The sequence below is a fragment of the Aquarana catesbeiana genome, linkage group LG10, assembly GCF_042186555.1.
Source record: "Aquarana catesbeiana isolate 2022-GZ linkage group LG10, ASM4218655v1, whole genome shotgun sequence".
In the NCBI taxonomy this organism is placed as follows: domain Eukaryota; kingdom Metazoa; phylum Chordata; class Amphibia; order Anura; family Ranidae; genus Aquarana; species Aquarana catesbeiana.
Window position 1 is genome coordinate 119582277 of NC_133333.1, and position 24232 is coordinate 119606508.

Below are 24232 nucleotides of genomic sequence, written 5' to 3' on the forward strand. Positions count from 1 at the left end.
TTCAAAAGTGCACTTTCAAAAGTGCACAGTCTATTTGTCTTTAGTAAATCAACCCCTATGTGTCCAATTAATCCATTGTAAAGTTGCAGTCCTGCTATAAGTCACTAATTGTCGCCATTACTAGTAGAAAATAAATAAATAAAAATTCCACAAAAATATCCCATAGTTTGTAGACGCTATAACTTTTGTGCAAACCAATCAATCAATACGGATTTTTTTCACCAAAAACATGTAGCAGAACACATATTGGCCTAAATTGATGAAGAAATTAGATTTTTGACATTTTTTTATTGAATGCATTTATTGCAGAAGGTAAAAAATACTATTTTTTTTCCCAAAATTGTCGGTCTTTTTTTTGTTTACAGCACAAAAAAATAAAAACAGCAGAGGTGGTGAAATACCACCAAAATAAAGCTCCATTTGTGGGGAAAAAAAGGACATCAATTTAATTTGAGTACAGTGTCGCAAAACCGTGCAATTGTCAGTTAAAATAATGCACTGCCGTATCGCAAAAAATGGCCTGGTCATGAAGGGGGGTAAACCTTCGGGAGCTGAAGCGGATAATAAATTAAGTGAAGCTGCATTCACTTATACCAAATCACGTACAAGAGTGATATGAAAAAAAGCAGGATTTTCAATTGCAAGCGATTGGCTGGTTAAAGTGAACGCAGCTTCACAACAGTCACTGGGCTAAGTGAACATTCAGCTGGAAAGTCTCTATTCCTTTAGTAAATCAACCCCCTAAATGTCTATGCAGCGGTGTACTTCAGAACACAGCACGGTTTCAGGAGAGAAGCTGCAAAACCTTCACACTCATACAAATGGCATTCAGAGACCTGAGACACATACGTTTAAAGGGATGTAAGCGAAAAGAAAAACATTGGTTAGAGCCATCTGAACAACATCGCCATTACAGCAAGAAATACAGAGGCATCACAGGGTTTGACCTATGATGCAAAGTATATTATTTTACAGAACTTTATTTTATAAAATGTACATCACGTTTCTTTTAACCATTAAATGTGTACAAGACAAAAATATAGTCCTCCCAAAGTCCTACATTGGGAATTGCCACCCTCAACCAAACACACATTACAGAAAAAATAACCGTTAAACAAAAATACAGAAATCAAATAAAAGTGCCATGCCTTTACAAAATTACAGCACAAAATTCACTAGGATGCTGTGGAGTTCCTTCCAGACCTCACACTAAAAATGGGATTGGAAAGGATTCTGATGGTAAGAAATGCTTTCATACATGTATACAGTTCTATATGCAAAGCATGTACACCTTCATTCAAAATGTGCTAAACAAAAATGTCATAGAGCCAGTATTATATACAAAGAAGGGATACAACATGTACCAAGGACAGAATGAAATCAATGCTTTTCAGGGCTGAAATAGAATGTACCAGATCAGAAAATATTCACATTTATTCAAATGTTGCCAAACTTGGTGTAGCAGTAAGGTCTCCTAGTGCTGTGGTGTTTGCATGAAGGATATATGTAAGCTATAGTGAACCCTTTGGGGCCAATTTACTAAATGAGTAGAGAATTTTCTATCTGCAAAGTGAATTTTCTTTTAACTTTGTGAAAGAGAAGAATCCACATTCACTTTGGTCATCCAATCAGGGGGGAGCAAACATCCCGTTATTTTATTTTCCCATACATGGGACTGGGTGATCCAATCAAAGTGAACAAGGCTTCATTTATACAGTAAGCCAAGTAAATATTCAATTTGCCAAGTAAATATTCTTTACCCCTTTAGTAAATCAATCCACTTTTTCTTGTTTATTACATTCTAAAAAGAGAATTTTCGCACCAGACTCCAAATATACAAATATATTTACAGTGGTCAAAGAAGAAGTCAGTCATAGACAATACTGCTAACTATTTTGTTGAGATTCATTGTTAGAAAATCAGGGCTGGGACAAAGAATTTAAGCAAAGGAAGTACTCCAGAAAATGCAAATTTTGCAAGTGCCAGCAAAAAATCCTTAAAGGCCAGTTCCATTCTAAACTGCCATTAGAATTGAGGTGCCAATTAATGAAGTTGTCACCTCTTCCTTGTGAGATTGTACATAACGTATATACTGTATATGTGTGTTCTGCCTAGTTCACTCTCCTTACATATAGGTATGTGGTTCTCTAATAAAACTTCTGGAGAGACTAATTATAAAATGCACAGTTCTTCCTTCCTTATGTCATACTTGCACTTCACTACTGTTTCACATGTTTTAGCAGTTTTATTTTTTTGCATTTATTTTTAAAACACCCAAATAAAGAACTTTCGAACATAAAGCATTAAATGCAAAATGTCACACATAGGAGAGAGTAAACAAAAGTCACTGGTGATAAAAAAATCTATTTCTGACATTTTTAGGGTAATTTAGTGTTCCATTTATATAGAGCATGTAAATAAATGTTGGCCATTAAATTAAAATAAGTAGCCATATATCGTTTATAAAGCAGTGACTGATGGACTAGAGAGCTGAAAAAAAAATGGGTTCCCAACTGTTGATTTGAAGTACTGTAATTATAGTAAAAAGAGCAGCAAAAGGCAAACTGTTGACAACTCTACACTCCGGTGAATATATAACCCATAAAGAACGAGCTGAAATGACAAGTAGGAGAAAACATAATCTTGAACTTCAGCATTCAGAAATCGCAGCAGAAAATCATTCAAATTTCAGCCAGGTTAGAAGTCTACAATTAGGTCTAAAATGACTTGCCACACAAGTAAGGACCTATTTATTGTGACCTCTATCTAAAGAAACCTCTGATGGAATTCTAGGATTATAACCTGCTCACTGTGAACATTGGCCAAAGCAAAAAACAGTCTTACAATTACATTTCACAGACTGACATGATATGTATTATGGGTTTGTACATAATTTCTTACATTATTTATTATGGTCGGAATAAAATAAAAGTTAAAAAATCTTTTTTTTTATTAGGTAAATATGAAATATTGTAAATATTTTTATTTCTAGACTCAGTTGCTTCATTAATATAAAGCCTCTTGTTTACAAGTGAATTAGACACAGCATTGACTCCCCACAGTTACTTATCCCTTATTAGAAGGCTCAGTACCAATTCTAAATCAGATCATTCGAGTTTGCACTGTCTGCTGGGATGTCTCTGCAACCTAAAGTGACTTTGGAATCCTTTGCCATGACATAAGGCTGGGTTCATACAGTATGAGGAGCGGCTCGCAGCAGGGGGTCCGGTATGTCCCCGTTCTCCCTTTCAGAGGCGAATCAGGTCTGAATTTTTGCCTGAATTCCGACCTGAAACGGAGCCAAAGATGCACAGGACCCTTTTGTAGTGCTCCCCGCGGCCGCCCCACCGGAGATGTGTGAACCGACTCCATTGAGAGCCAGTCACACTCTCTTGTCATGCAAATTTGTTGCGGGGAAACCCTCATTCAATTTGCATAAGTGTGAACCCAGCCTGAATGTTTATTTGTAAAAGATTGTATATAGGTATATAGGTATAAAAACAGATACAGTAAGCGTCTTTTGGTCTGTTTCAGGTCTGAATTCAGCCCAAAATTCGGGCTGAACTCGGAATGAAACAGTCAATTGAGGCGCTCCGGACTCCTGCTGTGAGTCGCTCCGTGCTTTAGTGTAAACCCAGCCTTAAGGTTCCCTTGAAATAATCATATACACCAACATAAAAGTGATGTCAAATGTGAACTAAATCATTTAATTCACAAAATTTCTTAAGTTCCCATATAGTAGATGAAGCCAATATGGTTATAATGCACTAAAACTGCTTAAAGTGTTACTACACCTAGGACCCTGCATTCACTATATCTGGTCTCCCACAGTACACAGAACATGGAAATGCAATTATTTTAATAGATATAAACTGCTAAATACCTTTTCTCATCAGCAGTATATACCAGTCTTGTGACTTCTATCAGTGTCTGGTTAAAGCTTATAGGAGGAATTTTCATTCTACTCTGACTATCTAATGAGGCTGCAGGACCCCTGGCCCTCTGTCTGGACAGTGCCGATTGGCCCTGTACTGATCACATGCACTCTCCCAAGGAAAAAAACTCTCTAGCAACACCAAACTGAGCATGTGCAGTTTGCCCCCAAGGCTCTGTTCTATCAGGAGGTGGGTTGGAGAAAGTGGAAGAAGGGGAGGATCAGAGAAGACAGGATCAAACAGCCTTTTTACACAATTCGTAGGATTAACCCCTTAGGTTCCACAGTGAGTATAACAAGCATGCTTTACTGCATATACAGACTGATTTTACTGTTGTGGGTTTAGTAACACTTTAAAAAACACTGGTTTGCAAAAAAGTGAATCAGCGATTTCAGATGCTGAAAACTACCATTAGATCAATCTTTATAAACAAGAGTGAACAAAGATGCGAATAAATCAAGTAGCAAAAATAGTAGCCTAAAAGCTGGTCAGACCATTTACATAGAAGCCTTTTAAGCCAGAATGTGAAAAGTTATTAAAGCAGCTAAAGCAGGGGTAAGTAACCTCGGCACTCTAGCTGTGGTGAAACTACAAATCCCATCATGCCTCTGCCTCTAGGAGTCATGCCTGTATTTGACAGGGTCTAGCAATGTCTCATGGGACTTGTAGTTTTACCACAGCTGGAGGGCTGAGGTTGCCTACCAATGAGCTAAAGTATATGTAAATCCTAAAACAAAAATGTAATATATTGCTGTTTACCAGTCCTGTGATGTAGTGGCTACATTAGTTTTTTTTAGGCTAAATGTTTTAGCAAGTGCAGATATTTTCTAATAATGCTGCAAGGAACTTGTCCTTGGCACTTCCTGTGAGATAACAAGCAAGCACAACACTCTTATCTATCTTGTGTAAATTACTAGCCTCATCAAGCCATGGTGTAATAGAAATGAACAAATGGCAACATGTTTGACTTCCAGGCTGTATGACAACCATGGATCCTTCCATAGATAGAGTAGAGAAATGAGCATTTCTACAAAGGGACATGAAGTGTGTTATTTGCAGGATTAGCAGGTGATAATAAGGAAAAAAAGTCTGAACAAAATGAAAACAAATGCAGCTACTACATTAAAGGACTATAAGGAAGCATTTTTGCTTTAGGGTTTAGATATGCTTTAAAAAAGTAGCAAAATATTGTTAAAAACTAGGCAAACAATAAGTGTTTTTTTTTCACTTTATAAATAGGCATCATAGCTTTGTCAAATAAGATAAAGCCATACTCACTTCAACCAACCAATACTGTAGTGCAAAAAAAAAAAAAAAGTTTTATTTTCCTCACACGCAATTGGGTTTATACCGTGGATGATGCTTCAACTTATTTACTGTCATTAACTTTGAAAACTGAAGAGCTCCAAATCTTTAGTATAATAACCTGACTGAGTACATTACAGCTAGTATGGTCTATGATTCAAACAGACATCAATGAAATACTGTTTAAGATGCTATAAACTGGGGTGAAAATAAAAAACTAAAAAAAGAGAGTGGTCTACTTCCTCTTCTGGGGTCCTCTGCTCTCGGCTCCTTCTTCCCCGCATGTACCCCATAGCAAACTATGTGCTATATGGGCACATGTGTGGGCCAGCACACAAGCCGAGCTGTGTGCATCCATAAACACACACAGCACAGCTCAGCTGCCTCTCCTTGCAGGATTTCATTGACAAGCAGCAGGAGCCATTGGTCCCTCCTGCTGCCTGAGTCCCTGTGAGAAGAGGGAGACAGATCAGCACTGCTGCAGATGGACACAGCACTGGATCGAGAGGTGACAGATAAGTATTTAAGGAGGGGGAGGAAAAATCAGCTAGTGAAAGGTTTTTTACCTTAATGCAGGGAACGAATTGAGATAAAACTTTTTGACTTTAGAACTTCTTTAAGGATTGGTAAGCTGCAATATGTTTTTTTTTTTTGTGTTTAATACTGCTGTGGCTGCAGGTCGTCAGGCTGTTGTTGAGCTATCTTATCTTAGGTTGTTTAGTGGACGGGGAGGAATTACAAAAGCTGCCCATATATGTCTTTGAGAATGATACCACCTGGCTTGTCAAACTTTGAGCAGAAAAAAAAAAAAAAGACTGAACAGTGATTACAGCAAATCGAATGCAGTCACTGTTCGGGTATTCTGACAGACACGGGTGCTGGCACCAGAAGATTTCCTCATCATCAAACTTTTTAGCCCTAGCGGGCTGGATGAGAGAAATCGATATGACCAGCTTAAGAAATATACCTGTCAGGACATAAATACAAAAGCAATCGCTTTTGACTTGTAAAAGTGGTGGCTCCGGGGCCTTCATCCCTTTCCTTTCACCTCTTGGTTCATCAGGGATCTGGAACAATTATCTATATTTCAAGTGTTGGCAGAAATAACACGCATGTACTTGTTCTGACTCAGGGGGGCTGATTTAGTAAAAGAATAGAGTCTGCTCACTAATGTGCAGGGAGCTTAGTAAATAACGTGTAGTTAGGTTTTTTTAATTATATGTGTTGTGGGTGTCTTTTTTTGGCCCTTGCACCTGACTGTGTGTTCAAAATAAACTTCATCTTATATATGGAGCTAAGGGAACATGTAATTTACAAAGTGAAGAGCCTTTACAACTTTAGTAAACAACTCCTGTGATTTACCAGGCAGTAAAGAAAGTAATGGCTCCCATAATTTTGCATGACACATTCCATCTAAAGCCCAACTGAAACCATCATTTTTTTATTTTCATATACGAGTAAAAGATCGGAAACTCTTTTAGATTTTAAATGTGATCTATGTCCTTGTTTGGGGAATTAGCACATATTATGTCTTGTAACAAAAGGGCAAAAACAGAGAGTAATGTTTATCAGTTGAACAGTTAAGTTAGAGAGGGCAATTCAAACCTCACAGATGTTGTAACCATTCCTCCCTCTAGTAAAAAAAAAGGTTTTTACTTTTTGTCTTTCTTTCCATTGGAGACATTTCCCACCAATTGTTCTCTATCTGACCTCTTGCCCTTGAGACCGGAAGTGAGGGGATATGTTCCTAATGGGGACACAGCTTTTAAAGCTAAACTCTGGGCTCAACATTTTTCATATAAATATTTTCTTCAATACCCACAAAGAATATAAGTTAACTTTATGTGCTCCAAATACATTTGCAAACCCAGTTATTATTATTAGTGCACACAGTCAATGCTTCACACTGGATTACTGTACAGATCTGGAAGAAGGAAACAAAGCACACCAAGAATATACATAACTCTTGTGTTTAGACAAGGGGTCTCCAAACTTTCTAAAGAAAGGGTCAGCTTACTGTCCTTCAGACTTTAGGGAGGGGGCAGGACTGTGCCCAGTGGGAGTAAGCAATGCCTGATCTTTGGTATTAGGGGGAGAAATAGTTGGTGTCAGAGGGAGGAATGGTGCCCCATTTTTTGTTGTCAGTGGTAGGAATTATGCCCCAAAGTTGGTGTCAGTGGAAGGAATATTGCCCTATTGTTGGCGTCAGTGGAAGGAATAATGGCTCAAGGGCCAGATAAAAGCAAGCAAAGGACCGCAGTTTGGAAACCACTGGTTTAGACGATATCTGTATATCATTGAATTCAGCTTCAAAACCTGGCAGAGATCCCAACTTTTTCATCTATATCCAAAGCTAAAAATGTTTTTACTGTGGACTATGTTCCTGATGGGAAGATTTTTCTTATTTGTTTCCTAATACCCTTAAATTAAAAGGGTAAGCAGAAATCCACTCAATGGGGACACTTTATCCAAAATGAAAAAAAAAAATGTTTTTGCTAAAATTGGGTTTTCACAAAAGTTCTAGAAGATGGGGATATGTTTAGGTCTGCCTTAATGTATTCATGACAAAAAGAAAGTGGTACATAACGAGTCACTTTTTTTAAATTTCTGAATGATAAAATAACTATAGTAATTTCAAAGACAACATTATAGTTGGTCTGCAATACTACAATATCAAAAAGTGATCTCCAAGAATCCCGACATCCTATTCCAACAGATTGCGCAAATGAGTGCTATCTACAAATACATACAAGTTATTGAATAATTGGAAAAAATAATATTTCCTGCTTAAAAAATGGTGAGATGGTAGGCGCATCAGTGTTGTGGGAGCTTTAGTGACTGAGCTATAGTGCACAAGTATTCCACATTTTCAATTACAGCTGTGAAGACATGTACCCACACAAGAAATTACAGCTATAAATACATTAATCATAACTTTGATGTACATCACAATAAACCTTAGTTTGTGTGTCCAAGATGTGATATGAAATAGTGTCCTAAAATACGTTTAACCACAATGTGTTGGAAACATTGCGCTATGAGGGTGAGGTAAGAGGATTACCTTTAGTTTTTCTGGTAAGTTAGTGTCTGTGTCAACCTGGAATCAGAAATGCTTCTCACCCCATACAAGGCAATGAAAAGGCAAAAGCAGCTTGAAGTAGCTTAGGAGATCAAATGTACCTGTCAATGAACTCTGAATGATCTTAGTAGCTTCCTAATTTGATCTCAAATGCAAGTGAAATGCACCTGAATGAAATCTGCATTCATTTGTATCACACAGGCCCAAAGCCTATCAACATAGGCCCTTAAAACTCTTATGCCGTGTACACAGGGTCGGACTTGCCAACGGGATAACCTCCTTCGGCATTTCCGACAGAAAGATTTAGAACATGTTCTCTATCTAAGTCCGTCAGAAATGCCGACAGAAAAAGTCTGATGGGGCATACACACGGTCGGAATATCCGACCAAAAGCTCCCATCAGACTTTTTCTGTTGGAAATTCCGACCGTGTGTACGGGGCATTAATGAGAATGATTGGTACAGATGTCAGATACGTAAGTCAGAATGAAAAAAAATCACTATGCAGTAGGACCACCCCCTCCATACACACACACTGCAAGGGCTAATTGTCTAAAAGGCCAGGAATAGGGTAAATTACTTACACCTGCAGACTTCCTCCTTGCTGTACAACCGATCCCCCAAAGCCACTCCTCTTTGCTGACAGACCAGTCACAGGGCAGGCCCAGCAATTCTGCATTATACGGGAGAATGCCAAGGATCTGTCCACATGTTGGTAGCAATGGAGAATAGAGAACAGTGTTGGCTGCCAGTGGAGCGAACAGTAAGGTTAAGTATGTAACCCTAGTCATTACCCCTAGGCTAAATGAAATTAACCATTGCATGGGGGGGGGCAGGGGGAGACATCACTGCAAAGTGATTTCGTAAACTGACGAGTTCAACATAACAATGGTTCAGTTATATGGTAAACTTAAGTGTATAACCCTTACATACTTGTAATGTATTAAAGGGAGATGTACACCAAACAGTAAAATACACATCTGGGATAAGTATATAGTTTTACATTTTTACAGTATACTGTTTTACATTTCAAAGGAATTCTTTACAGCCAGTCGTATGATTACACACATAGGGGATTATTTACTAAAAGAAAATCCACTTTGCACTGCAAGTGCACTTGGAAGTGCAGTCGTTGTCGATCTGAGGGGGACATGCAAGGAAAATAAAAATCAGCATTTTAGCTTGCACATGATTGGATGATAAAATCAGCAGAGCTTCCACTCATTTCAGATCTACCCCTTAGATTTAGAGCGACTGCACTTCCAAGTGCACTTTCAGTGCAAAGTGGATTTGCCTTTCCTAAATAAGCCCCATTGTCTATCATCCTTTGTATCTAGTGAGCTTACCTAGAAAGCAGAAATGCTAAACTAGGAAGTAATAGAACAATCATCCAGACTAGGAATGAATGAAATTAAGATTTTTGTCTTTGTCAAATTTTGCCAAACAATTCGGACATTTTGGAAATATGCATTGAACTCTATTGGGAACTTGAAAACGAAGGTGGATTTTAAGGGTGCAACAGTCTTGAAATGGCTTATAAGCATTAGGGAATCTCATTTTACCTATCCTGGACCTGTTCTTTTGTCAAAAATGGCCTCTCACTAGTTTAGACATCAAATTATATATTGTAAAAAAATATGTTGTATTGTAATGATTTCCAGGTGGCTGCCCATGTACTGTAACAATTGGCTGATTGTTGCCCACATGCATAGTTACATAGTAGGTGAGGTTGAAAAAAGACACAAGTCCATCAAGTCCAACATATGTGTGTGATTATATGTCAGTATTACATTGTATATCCCTGTATGTTACAGTTGTTCAGGTGCTTATCTAAGTCCTCATGCACATGGACGTTTTTACAGCTGCTTTTTTGAGCTTTTTTTGCAGCTTAAAAAGGCCTGTCTATGTTAGTCTATGGCTTCATGCCCACCTAGGCGTTTTTGAGCTGCAAGTGGCATAAGCGTTTTTAAGCTGTAAAAAAAACCCAGGACCAGTGCGTTCTGAAAGACGTTTTTCAGCTGTAAAAACGTTCTAACACTGAAAAACGCTCAAAAACGCTCAAAAATGCTTAAAAACGCTCAAAAACGCTCAAAACGCTAACGCGGAAAAACGCTCAAAAACGCTAAAAAACGCTATTGCAAAAACGCTGAAAAAAGCTGAAAAAAGTTAAAAAAATTCACTGCAAAGATACTGGCGTTTTCATAACTTTTTTTAACAGCCTGTGTGCATGAGGGCTAATAGTTTTTTGAAACAGTTGTAACAGTTGACTGATTAGTACCTGAATACTGTAATGGTTGTCCATCTGTTTTGTTTATTGCCCATTTGTTGCCCGTGTATTGTCAGCATTACCTTTTTTTTTCTTTTTTTACAGTGTATTGCCACATCAAGCGTGTTTGTTTAGTGGACCATAATACCATAATTTAATCCCCTACAGGCTTGTCACTACCAAACCAAGCCACAAATATCCCCAGGTTTCGAACTGTGTGTGTATGCCCATTAGACCATTTCATTTGCCTTGACGTGCTGTTATTTTGCTAGAGAAGGCTTGGAGAGTGTTCATGGGCTTGGGAGGGTTTTAAAAGGTAGGTCATTTTCTTCAAGAAATGTCACCAAACCACCACATGGCAAAATTAGAGGCTCATTTTTCCCAAATTTCAACAGAAGATAGATCAATTTTGCCAGAACCACTCCTCTCATCCTTAGTCCAGATTAGAACACGTGTGCGAATCAGAAAATCAGCTGGCCAAAATGACAAATCCTGATGTGAGTAAAATATGAAATATATCTGTGGTTTACCCGTGTATTTACTGGTTTTCCTAGATATCCAAGTTCTGATTTCTATATGTCACAATTATGAGAAAACTGTGTGTCAGATTCAGAAACAGCTGAACACAGACACACAGGTCATTAAAAGATATGTCAATCAGTTCTAGTTCTATAATGATGAAGATTGAACATATTGATTCCCTGCTTCACTCACGCAGTTAGCGGTCCCTGAAGACTGCATCGGAGAGATAGGATTCTGTGCTAGTTTTCACATACTCATCTAGACACATACGGTTTATTAAACTATATGGAAAAAACTTTCATTTCTATTTTTTTTTTTTACAGAAAAACATGTCAAATACAGAGGAAACATGAACATGAACAACTGGGATGCATAGAGTAAAGGGACAACCATGAAGAAAAACCTGACACATCGGCAATAGCTGGGAAACTACGTAGTATCAATGCCTGGAAATCTATTCTGGCACTTGTAGTTGCCCAACAGCTGGAGGACTGCAGAACTCCCAGCAGCACCAGGAAAGTGCTCACTATGAACAAGAAGTGTCCTATTTGCTAGTGGTTACTGTGTTCGGCTATAATTCAAAATCCTCTGCCCCCAGATACCCCAGCAGCAGCGATCTTCCAGTGCTGTGAGGGTTAATATATGTGTCTGCACCTGTGACAGTCGCTCATCAATGCCAGCTATGCCAGTCCTTTCTACCCTTGTGCTTCTATTAGAAGCTGTACTATCAGTTCCCACAATGAAGAACTTTATGTGATTGGAGGAAGCAGACCTTTCATTCATGATTCCATACTCTCTTCATTGTGGGAACCAATAGTACAGCTTCTATGAATGTAGCACAGAGCGGAAAGGCCAGGCATAATCAGCTCTTGATGGATACCTATAATACTGTAGGTGCAATCTCTAATATTATCCCCTGCATCAAAAAACTATCACCTCTGTGGGAGTATCCGGGGGGGAAAGGACTTCAGATTTCAATCAAACACAGCAGCCCCCAGCATACAGGGCACATTTTGTTTTTGTTACGTACTATCCCTGATGCGGTTTTATTATTGTTCACTAAATTTCAGCTTTAACTTCAGGCAAATCTGTAAATGCACAGGTGAAATAGAAATAAAGGATCTGTTTTGCTTGATAAATTATTTGTATTTTTATCTTTCCGTTCCAGAGATCTACATAGCCCTGCCAGACGGAAACAGCCAGGCTGGCGACACCACTTTGTCTGTTATGGTTATAGATTGTCGAAGGGAAGCACTGGTGTCTTCTCTCCACACTCCTCTCCAGCCTGCTGACTGGACAGTGAGGAACAGCAGAAGATGTCCTCTCCCTGTTCACTATGATCCCTCCTCCTATCAGCGTGTTCCTTGGCAGCAAATTTGCATGCAGCTCACCTGTTTGGCTCCTGACCTTGCTTCTCCCTCTTCCAGTCTGAATACTGTTGTATAGGGAAGTGCATGAATTGGTGTTTTAATGACTTCACTAACCGTCCGTTGTCATATGACGTCCGCAGATGGGATCTCCCATCCTGGGCGGGCGTCATATGAGGTCCTTGGCTTCCCGGTGGCATAGGGGGCTCGCATGAGTGCCCGCTGCATCACCGAGGAGCCGATGCACGTGCCTAGCAGCCGCGATGGCCTCCGAGCACTATCAATCGCTCATTGCAGAGCAGGACCGTGGATCTGTGTGTATAAGCACACAGATCCACGTCCTGTCAGGGGAGAGGAGACAGATCGTGTGTTCATACTAATTATGAACACCGATCTGTCTCCTCCCCTAGTCAGTCCCCTCCCCCTACAGTTAGAATCACTCCCTAGGTAACATATTTAACCCCTTGATCATCCCCTAGTGTTAACTCCTTCCCTGCCAGTGACAATTCTACAGTAATCAGTGCATATTTACAGCACTGATCGCTGTATAACTGTCAGTAGTTCCAAAATAGTGTCAAAAGTGTCCGATATGTCCGCCGCAATGTCACAGTCACAATAAAAATCGCAGATCGCTGCCATTACTAGCAAAAAAAATAATAATAATAAAAATGCCATAAATCTATCCCTATTTTGTAGGCGCTTTATAACTTTTGCGCAAACAAAATAATATACACTTATTGCGATTTTTTTCGGCCTAAACTGAGGAAAAAATTAGTTTTTTAATTTGGGATATTTATTATAGAAAAAAGTAAAATATAATGTGTTTTTTCCAAACTTGTCGCTCTTCTTTTGTTTATAGCGCAAAAAAGAAAAACTGCAGAGGTGATCAAATACAATCAAATCAAAGCTCTATTTGTGGCAAAAAAGGGACGTCAATTTTGTTTGGGTACAGCATTGCACGACCGCGCAATTGTCAGTTAAAGCGACGCAGTGCCATTTTGCAAAAAAAATGCTCTGGTCATTAAGGGGGTAAATTCTTCCGGGGCTGAAGTTGTTAAACAATGCTCAAAGGGCCCAAAGTGTGCCAAAAAAATCCCCCACACCATTACACCACCACCACCAGCCTGAACCGTTGATACAAGGCAGGATGAATCCATGGTTTCAAACTTCTTTTGTTTATAGCACAAAAAAAACCAAAAAAAACCAAAAAAAAAAACCGCAGAGGTGATCAAATACCACCAAAAGAAAGCTCTATTTGTGGGGAAAACATTTGGGTACAGTGTAGCATGACCGCGCAATTGTCATTCAAAATGTTACAGCACTGAAAACTGAACATTGGCCTGGGCAGGAAGGGGGTGAAATTCCCTGTATTGAAGTGGTTTATAACAGCTTGGGAAATTTTCATTTAAACTAGAAGGTATATAGAGGTATGGACCTTCTGTTATGGGATTGGAGGATATAAACTATTTTCTCTATCATTATTTGTTGACAACAGATGTGAGAAAACCCAGTAAATCCTTGATTGATTGATCCCATATTGGGCTGTTTGCATCGGGTAATGTAATGAGCAGCCATGCAGCTAATGGTATTATACCTGTCATCAGCTGAGAGCAGTCAGAACAATGAAAGACAGTTGCCGATTGGTCGCTATGAATTACTGTAGTTTGCATTTCATTTGAAAGGAACCCATAAAACTGTGTCCTTCAAGACTTAACAAGGTATATAAACTGCTCTTATGGCTTCTAGATGTCAACAGCAAGTATGCGGGGGATCACTTTATAAAGAAATACAAACTAATAATTGAGTTCAATTGGGAAACTGGTGATATGCGGCAATGCAATTTACCATGACTTAGAGATTTTTCTGTGACATTTCTCATTTAAAAGCACCTGAAGTAAGCTGTGGTTAACCTCATCAGCCCATGAGACTTGCCCTTAATATGTTTTACCACCTGCATGATGAGAGTACATGGAAAAATCAATATGTATCTTAAAGCTCAACACTTGACAATCAGTCTACATGAAGCACTTCCCTTGACATACAGAAACATACATAGAGTTCAACGTGTGTTTAGAGCACTAGAGATTTGTACATTTAAACAGTACTCTGTAAAGAAGAAACAAGCCAAATATATTAAAAAACGGACGAAAAACATTGATCATGATTACGGAAAAAGAAACAAAAGACATTGATCAGAGTACGGCAAAGACAAATACGGTTCCTGCTATGTAGCCTAAAACCCCATACTGGTGACATCTAATTTTCAACAGCAGTAAGAACAAGGTGGGTTAAAAAAGGAACATATTAATTCAATGTACTAAAAATGTATATTAATTGCTATATGGCCCAATGTTTAACCAATGGGCACTTAAAACCTAAATATTCATTTTGAATAAGGGGACTCTTATCTTGTGTTTGGTAGGACTCTTATTATTGGATAATAAATTCCATCAACAGTGTAACAAATCTACAGTCTAAAACTTGTTGGTGTGAAACTTTCCTACTTTGCTACAATTAAAGACAACTATCTTAAAAATAGGTTGGCTCTGAAAAATCTAACCATTGTGTTTAAGGTGAGTTTTTTATTTTATTTTCCTTTCACTTGACCAAGTAAATATTCTCTTTGTTAAGTGAACAGTCTATACTTTAAGTATATTAATCCTACTAAAACAGGTCTGAACAACAGACCAAGATTGTAAAGCAATTCCAAAGAGCTTTAATGATTCACAAGACAACAGCCAATGCATTTTGGGGCCAAACCACTCTCCCTTCATCAGGGATTGAGATAAATCAGAACTTATCAAATGTTGGCCTTGTATAAATCTGTTTGGATTTGGATCAAATAGTTGGCAGCAGAGCATGTTAGCTACAGTGGCAAAGGCATTATATCTTATGTCCAAAGTTGTTAAGAAAGGTAATTGCATTGAGCACAAGATCTCCCTCTTTAAAATACATCAAACATTACAATAAAGCCTGGTACACACTATTAAAAAACCTGTCAGCTCCAGTCTGAGCCGCTGTACTAACGATCTGACATTAGTACAGGGATCTCCCTTGCTGTGTTGTGTTCTGACAGGGGGACCAACCCCTCCGCCAGAACACTGCGATCAGCGCTCTCAGCCATTGGCTAAGAGCACTGATCAGGAGTCAGTCGGCTGCTGGTTTTCCAGCTTGCACGTCCGGAGAAGCCGGCCAAATGGCTGGCTTCTCTTGGACAGGGTACCATACACACGGGCCGAATGTTGGACCGTTTTTATTAAACCAGCCAATGTCAGCCGGCATTCGGCCCATGTGTAATGGGCTTAAAAATTCTAAATATTTGCTCACTAAAAACTCACTGTACTTTTTTTTTTTAAAGAGTGACTTTCTTGTTCGTGACCAGCTATATGTTGACATAGACTGCTTTTTTTCCAATCCACCATATTGTGAGGGGTGCAAGATCTACCTCTGTTTCTCCCTCTTAAATGGTTTCTTAATTTTAATTTCAACAGAGCGTCATTCTATTGCAGAGGCCTCCCCTGTTTTTTTTTTTTTTAAACTAAAAAAACATTTATTGCGATATGTGTCCTGTATGGGATTCTTTTACGAATATGTTTACAGCTCTATGCTATTAAAACTTTTACAGCTCGTGTTTTTTGTAAAAAAAAAAAAAAAAAAATAGTCAAATAAAGAATAAAATCATAAATGCATCAATATTAAATAAATTAATTTGCTGCATCAAATGAAAACTTTAAATTGAAGCAAAATTGTATTTTTATGTTGTATGGACCCACTAATTCCCAAACACTAAGGGCTCGTTCACACTATATGCGGTGACCTGTGTTTTTCTGCATCGGATAAATGCAGGTCACCACTGAGGCACATAGAAATCAATTATTCTCTATGTGCCCCCCATTTCATGCCACAATGCTGGTATGAGGTATGGTGTGGAAAAATGCACCTTTCTGTAGAGAGATCCATAAAGTGTCAGTAGGTGACACTGTAAAAAAAAAAAAAGCATTGCGACGCCGCCACTCCCTGTCACGGCAGACACTGACAGCTACCTGCGTGGTAAAACACTGCATTTTACTATGAGGGCTAATGTGAAACTAGCCTAAGGGGGTGAAGTACTATAATAAAGCAGAATGAAGTAAACCTGGGTTCACATCATCCAATCACGTGCAGAAATTTCATGTTTTTTTTTTTTTTAAATTGCCATGCACATACTGTACTTGTATGTTTACCCTCAACACTTTGGAGTACTTTATTGTACTGAAACACCTCCGAGCATAAAAGACCTTGAACATACTTCATAGACCGCATGGCAGGAAAGTCTTTTTTTGGGAAGACGTTGGACTTAATTATTCATGAAGGGTGTGCATTTTTTTCCAGTGGATCTCTGCCTTCTGCAGACTAGTGCATTTGATCCCTTTGTGTTATTACACAAATCCCAGAGTGTTTTAAAATGAAGGGAGCAGAAAGAATCATATTGTTGTACAGAAACAATAACACGTTGATATTGATTCTGCAGTGGTAACACAGATGATATGCTTCTAGCTTTCAGTTAAGTGAATTATTGGGAAATCAGATATTCCCATGAGACCCAAACTGTATAAACAGAAAAACACTAAGGAGTTGATTTTTGGGCAGCCGTTTAAGCAGATCTATAAAATGGGAGTATCCAACAGATCCTTCATGAACTGTAAAAGTGGAATATCCAATAAATTATGTATACGCAAAAAAAAATTAAAAAAAGGGTAACCTGTGCAGCAAACATCAGATCCACTTTGATTACATCATTGCCATAATTTTATAGGAACAGTAAGGACTGTATATATAATAGTTTTTATAAGCTAGCATAAGAAGTGGGCCCTTTTCGTGCTCCCAGTATTTCCTACACTGGAGAATAAGAACACATACATTGACATGGAGTGGAAACTTGAAAGTAAGTGTAGCTAAAAATATATCAAGTGCAGATAAGAATATATAAAAATATATCGCCCATTGCAACTTATGTGATCTCCTGTAAAGTTAAAGGCCAGCGCACAGCTGGCCTAAAATGCTTTTTATTATGACAATTGTAGTAAGTGTCATAGTTCTATTTTAGAACCCATGGTTATTTTAGCTGGAATCAGTGTATTTACTGGCAAAAATATGTTTTTAACCGGTTTTATTTTTATTTTCAAATATTTTAAAAAATGTTCCCTTTTATAATCTATATTCATCTAGCCGTTATGTATGACTATAAATATTTTATGATTTATGGCTCTAAATAAGTTACTGGAATCCTTGGACCCTACCTATTGCCACTGTGGATTTTAATGTTGTAGTCTAGTAATTTGGTTGTAGACCAACTAACACCTCAATATCTCTAATCATGACAATGAAGGCTTGGTGTATGTAAAGACTTATATACATTGCTGTGGTAAGCTTTATTATATATAAAAGGTAATTGATTTTAGGCAGAATCCCAGCAATACATTTTTATTATGTTAAATGTTTTTCTTACTGCTGTTAAAAATTGGATTTAACAAATGAGTTTAATTACAGACTGCTGAAAACAACCTCACCCATCTTCAGGCCACTGTCCTAGATCTGTAACAGGGTATAAGTTCAAGTACGTGAAACTGCATGTCAGATTGGCTTCTTGTGGCAATAGTGGTTTGTGTTTACTTGTGAATCCAAGCCAGAACTGTCATTATCCTAAAACCTACAGAGCTACTAGCCAATGGCATAACAGCCTTGTTTTATAGCTCATGCACTGAAAACATTCCTAACCAATGCCTCTAGATATTCTAGGCTACTGCAAGACTCCTGGCTTATATACTGCTATTTGCTATAGTAATAACTTTAAAGACAAAGTCCAACATTTGTAAAAATTTACTAAATGCATCCACATTAATGATAAAAAAAAACATGCTTTCATTAAATTTTTACATCCAAGCCTGCAGTACATTGCAAAAACGGTCAGTGCGTTTCGGGTATCGGCTCCTACATTGTTTTACCCCCAGGTCCATATGGAGTTATGGACCTTCTAGTATGGGGCTCTAGGAAGTAAACAATGGACTACAAATGCGGTGACATCACTCCACTTGTGCAGGCAGGTTATACGGGCCCCTCTGCCTCTGTGGACGATGGGAAATGTAGTCTTCCCATTCACAGATGCCTGCATGACTTTGCCAGAACAGCTGAGCTAAATAAAAAAAAACAGCAGTACACTGAAGGGAGAAGCACAACAAGATTCGGGTAAAAGGAAGGTGTGTGTGGGGGGGAATTCAGGGGTTGTGAACTACGACCATGTTTAATGCTACATGCTAAATATGGGTGTAACATGAAATATAGTTGAAAATGTGGAGTATGCCTTTAGAAGTTAAAAACCCCTGTGCTTTGGCCATGCAGCGCAAAACAAGTTCACTTTAATTCCAGCCTCTGCAGCAACTTATACTCACTGGGAGCAAGGAGAAATACCTTGTATTTGTTGCGACTCAGGCTATTTTTTCTGATGAGATGGTGCTGGTGCTTGGGAACTGGACATTTAGACACCAGAGCCATACATAAAGCAGGGAAAGTCTCCTTAGACTGTTAGTTACAACTCGGACTGACTCTACTTCTATTTGCTCCCTGAATGGAATGCATAGGAGTGATAGGAATGTAAGTATAAGCTGCCCTAAGCACAGGTTCATTTTAAAATGTGTCTTTAATGCTTACTGTAAAACTTATTCAACAAAGCTAGTGGACTGCAAATGCCTACATGTAGCCATATATTTATTTAAGTACCAATCCTATAAGAAGATTATTAATCACAAAACGCAGTCACTAGCTTATTCAAAGAAATCTCAGATCCCTGCAAACATCCAAAGAACTGTTTGATCTTCTAGTTTCCAGAGGGAAGACATCTTTCTGTGATGTCATTACTTTACCCACAAGCAAAGCAGGGAGATCACACTGCATTCTTTACAGAAGACATTGTCGTTATTTGGTGCCCACAATGAGAAGATAAATAGGTAGGGGCATCAAAAAACATAATCAGAGGCACAGTTAGACATTACAGACATCTCTGTGCTTTGTTGGTCCTTTTGGATGGTCTTGGCACGGGCAGACCTGAGGTCCAGGACACTTATTACAAGTTATATTATTATGCTGTGTCTTTTGAGCACACCTACTTTCCTCTGCATAGCAGGGTTGACTTTCTAAAGGAGTAGAGCCTGTTCACTTAGCTTAGCGAATGAGATCAAACCTTGTTTAATTTAAATACCCAATCATAAGTGGATGAGTCAACATAACTTCATCTTATTAAATAAGGTAAGTGAAAATTCACTTTGTGAAGGAGGTAACACTGTGCTCGTGTCAATTATCCAATTACATGCAACATGCATCCTGTTTTTTTCCTTACACTTGTTTGGGTATTCTTTGCAAAGTGGTTTTTCACCTAGCTTTACCTCATTCACAAAAGCTAAGTGAAAATTCACTTTGAAAATGGAACATGCTCTGCTCCTTTGGTAAATCAACCCCAGTGTGTCAAGTCTTGGGTTTTATGCTGTGACCATGAGCTGTGCTTTCAGAGGGACCTCACCTAGCCTTGTGGCCCCCGGATTGCCTGCAACCCTTCACAACCATGGTAGTTACCACATAGCTATAAATCTCATGATACTAACTGCCATGAGACGATTCAATATTCAGATATAGTCAAAAAGTGCCATCATGACTGCCATTAATACATCAACATATAAAGGATGGCATTGCATAGTGCATTACAATACATGATACACAGTAGTGATGAGTATGCTCACCCATATGTGTGTGTGTGTGTGTGTGTGTGTGTGTGTGTGTGTTTAGTATGAGGCACAGGCATTTTGAATACTTCTAAGAAAAAGCTACCACACATTCAGTTAAGCGCATCTAGATGCACACAAAATCTGTGAATCACAATGACAGTCCCACATGAAACACAAACTCAAAACCTTTTTTAAAGTGCTTGGGAATGGTCATTCAGTCTTCTATATCTGCTGGTTTTATAGAGCTAGAATGATTGTTCTATAAGGACACAGTGCAGAATGAATATGCTATAACATGATTTATATGAATTAAACATAAAAAAGCAAACAGTAAGACAAATCCCCTGGCAGGAGAGCTGGACATTACCACTTGTAGATAACCAGTATTAGTGATTCTACTTGTAGTCCATGGATGCTGCATCTTGCGGTCCCCTGTGTAAATATCCAGCTTGGCTTTAAACAAGGTCATAAACAAGGATAACATTTCTAACAGCCTCAGATCTCACAAAAGGTAAAAACTACCAACAAAATTTCTCATCCTTGCATCCTACCAAGGTGAGTGATTTTTTTCTGAACCTTTTATCTTCTTGTAAGCATTTAGATCACTGAACTTGGAGGCTCTCACCCTTAGCACAGCAAAATGTTACGTCTGAATATCCTTAAACACAAAATAGGGATCAATGAATCTTACAGATCGTAAGATAGTAGCAGTAAGTCATTTTGGCATTATGCTTTAGTTTAATTAAATGTTTGCTCTGAAGCAAAAAAAAATCTTCACCATTCGTGGATGTCTTTTTTTTTTTTTTACAATCCATGGTTTCTTTAGAATATCCGCAGAGCAGCTGTTGATAGTAGTCTGCATCTATGCCTTTGTATAGGATGGTTTTGCCACTTTGGTAGTTGTAAGTGCAGTGCTGTTTGTATGGAAGCATGGAGGACAATGGAAATATTTCATGTCAGTATGTTAATATACATAAATCTTGATCAGAAATGTCAACACTGTCCCAGGCAGAAATAAGGATACACTAAAGTCCCCAACATTGTCACTAACCACCAGCTTCACTGTCATTTGCTTACCCTGCAACATGCAGGATAAAATATATTATGGCATAGCAGCCTCTGTATCTGGAATAAAACAAAACCCCCTCAAAACACACAAAGAAATTAAAAAAATAACAATTATAAAAAAGCTACAAAGTACCCAGCGATAAATTCCAGTGTTTCAGAGCAAATAATGAAGGAAGGCAGTTTACGTTGTGTTCATTTACAACAAGTTAGTAATGCATGCATCAATAGTGGTGTTTCAAAGTGATAAGCTATGATATGCTAAGTAATGTGATATTATTGTTTTTGTGAACGTACCTCAAGTGTGGTTTTATTATTTGCATTATGTTTCTTTTCAGTAGTAGGCTCTCGTAATGAGCATCAGTGGCATACTGATAAAGCCAAGAACATTACATGCTATTGGGTGTATAATGGCTATGCTGTACAGTTGGATAGGCTGCACAATGGTGTATGCTAACCCTTTGAAAAGAAAAGCATGCTTTGTGTGTGTCAACTTGTGTAAATGAACTTAAACACTATAACGTAGTCACCCTGTTCATAAGTCGTACAACATAACATGACGAGGAACTAGAAGTCTGGAAGTTTAACAGTTGGGTATGGGAATTTTGCAGGTGACAATGACCCTGCAGGTATGAGGCATAAAAAAGATATTATATTCATATATCAAGAGATAAGACATTGCTTTCATCACGTGATCATTTCTCCCAACAGCTGAAAGTCTACCATCTCAGGGATAATGGCATGTGCATGTGTCCAACTGCAAAGGTCAGTTTATTTGGCACATCTCTCTTACACGTACCATTCCTTTTTTGAGATGTAAGAACCATCGTTCTGGGCAACCAGATTATCGGGCAGATCCTCAGGTTCATATTGGAACCCTAGAGTTCTATCCTCACCATAGGCACATCGTTCTCCCTCCTCTACTGTGAAATAAGGGCGCTTAGATTCATCATCGTACTTTGTGCTCAGTTTACGTCCATCTATACCCTCATCGTCTTCCTCGTCTTCATAGCTGATGCTTCCAACAGGGCCTGGCTTCTTCTCATCATCAGAATCCTCTGGGTATTGCAAACTCTGTGCCATAGGCGGATGCTGTGCCACACCTGCCTTACTATAACCATTTCCATAGATGTGTTTCTTAGTGTTGTAGTCTCCTTTAAAGGTGTGATGTCTCCTTCGAAGCACCACAAACAGGATGACAGAAACAGCTAGCACTAGCACTGCTCCACCCACTGCCCCTCCAATGATTGCTGCTGGGAACATGGAGGATTCTGTCCGGTTCGGATGGTCTGTAGGAGTCGGGGTGAAAGGGAATTCTGGGTAGGAAAAGACAAGGAAAGGGAAAATATCAGGTTTTGGCTGTATGGAAATACCCTTAAGCAGAGACGCAAATTATGGTTTAGAGCATGATGATACCTAATACTTTCTGATATTGGCTATACAAAAAGGCTAATGATTATGGCATATAAACAAACTCCTGACTCCAGCCAAAACATTTTTTAGTTTTAGAGTATGGTAGAGTTAAAATTCCTGTTAGGTTTTCATTTCTGTCTGTTACCCAACTGGGGATATTTTTCCTCACTTCCTGTCCCTCTTATGGCCGTACAAGAAAAATGATATGCAGTTGTCAGGACAGGAAGGCAAAGACAGCAATAAAAGCAGTGTCAGAAGTTTTACCCCAACATCTCTCTACTAAAAATGTTTGTTTTGTATGTATCCAGTTGGAGAAATTGTGGCCTGTACAGACAGGAAATGAGGTAAAGCTCCCAAACTGGCACAATGACAGCTATAAAAATCTGACAGAGGCTCTAACCCTTCTTATCAAAACTGAACTTAAATGCAGATTAATGTATAATTTAGACAAATTCAATAGTCTAAAGAATGGCAACATCATGGGATTTTTGGTTTGTGCCAGTTTTATTCTTGTCCCCTTATGTCTGCACAGGGCTTTCTTGTAACCATTGCACTCAGTGGAAATAGCTCTAGTTTGCTGCTGTTGACATAGACAGATCGTGTTGTCCAAGTGAAGCTTACTTACAGATAGGAACAGACATTAGGCTCTATACACAAATATTTAACACAAGAATAAGTATGTTCATGGTAGCCATGTGCCTGTAATTGTCAAATCTCACTGGACTTAAAGCAGAACTAAATTCCAGCTTTCAAAAACTGCAAGCACGCAGGCTCTTTGTTGCAGAAGACACGCAATGTCTCTTCTTGCTCAAGCTCTGTTTACCGTCTCGCACAGCGCCAGTATGCTGGGACAATTAACTTTCTGCTTTGCACACGAATTACATTGTCCCATGCTGGCCAATATAGGTGGCTGCAGTCCTGCACCCGGAAGAAACCAGGACATCAGACTGCTGAAGGAGAGGTAAGCATCATGAAGTTAAAGTGGAACTAACCCCAATGATTTACCCATTTCCCAAAACAGCCAAATTCAATTGAATGATAATGGTTACAGTTATCAGTGTGCTTATGTTAACTCTCAAACCAACAGTCAGATCATCAAATGGCTAAAGGCATAACTGATTACACAAGCATGGCAACTGCATGGCAACCATGGCAACTGCAGATCAAACAAAGGCCAAGATTGCAGCTTCCTTGGCTATAGATGGAGGCTAGGAAGGTTTAAATCAGCTTTAATGGAGAAGTTCACCTTTGGGAACATGTAAACCGCTCCTGCAGCGCTATCTATGACCCCCCCCCCCCCCTTTCCAATGCCTGTCACAATTTGAAAAGTATGCGGCTGTGCACGTCATTCATTCACAGTTCTGTATATAAATGCCTACAAGTACTGTCAGCCTTTGCAGCTAATGGCTTGTAGTTTTCAATGAATTGCAAGGGCACTGGTGAGCGGTCTTCATAGTCAATTGAGCCTCCTGGACTGAATTTAACTGCCTACCCATATAGGAGGTACAGGCAGACAGTTACACTGAC

At 38.8% G+C, this 24232-nt stretch overlaps 1 protein-coding gene across 3 annotated transcripts in view; it reads right to left on the minus strand.

The window, feature by feature from the left end:
• The window catches only part of NECTIN1 (nectin cell adhesion molecule 1), a 489765-nt gene that overhangs the window by 277604 nt on the left and 187929 nt on the right, over positions 1 to 24232 (minus strand). Inside the window, exon 6 of one of the 3 annotated variants that reach the window (XM_073602554.1) lies at positions 965 to 22608. The exons of the other annotated variants lie outside the window; for them this stretch is intronic. Coding sequence (XP_073458655.1) covers positions 22082 to 22608 — 527 coding nt within the window. The 3' untranslated portion in view covers positions 965 to 22081. Of the gene's footprint in view, positions 1 to 964; positions 22609 to 24232 lie in introns of those variants that run through there. 3 annotated transcript variants of the gene reach the window in all.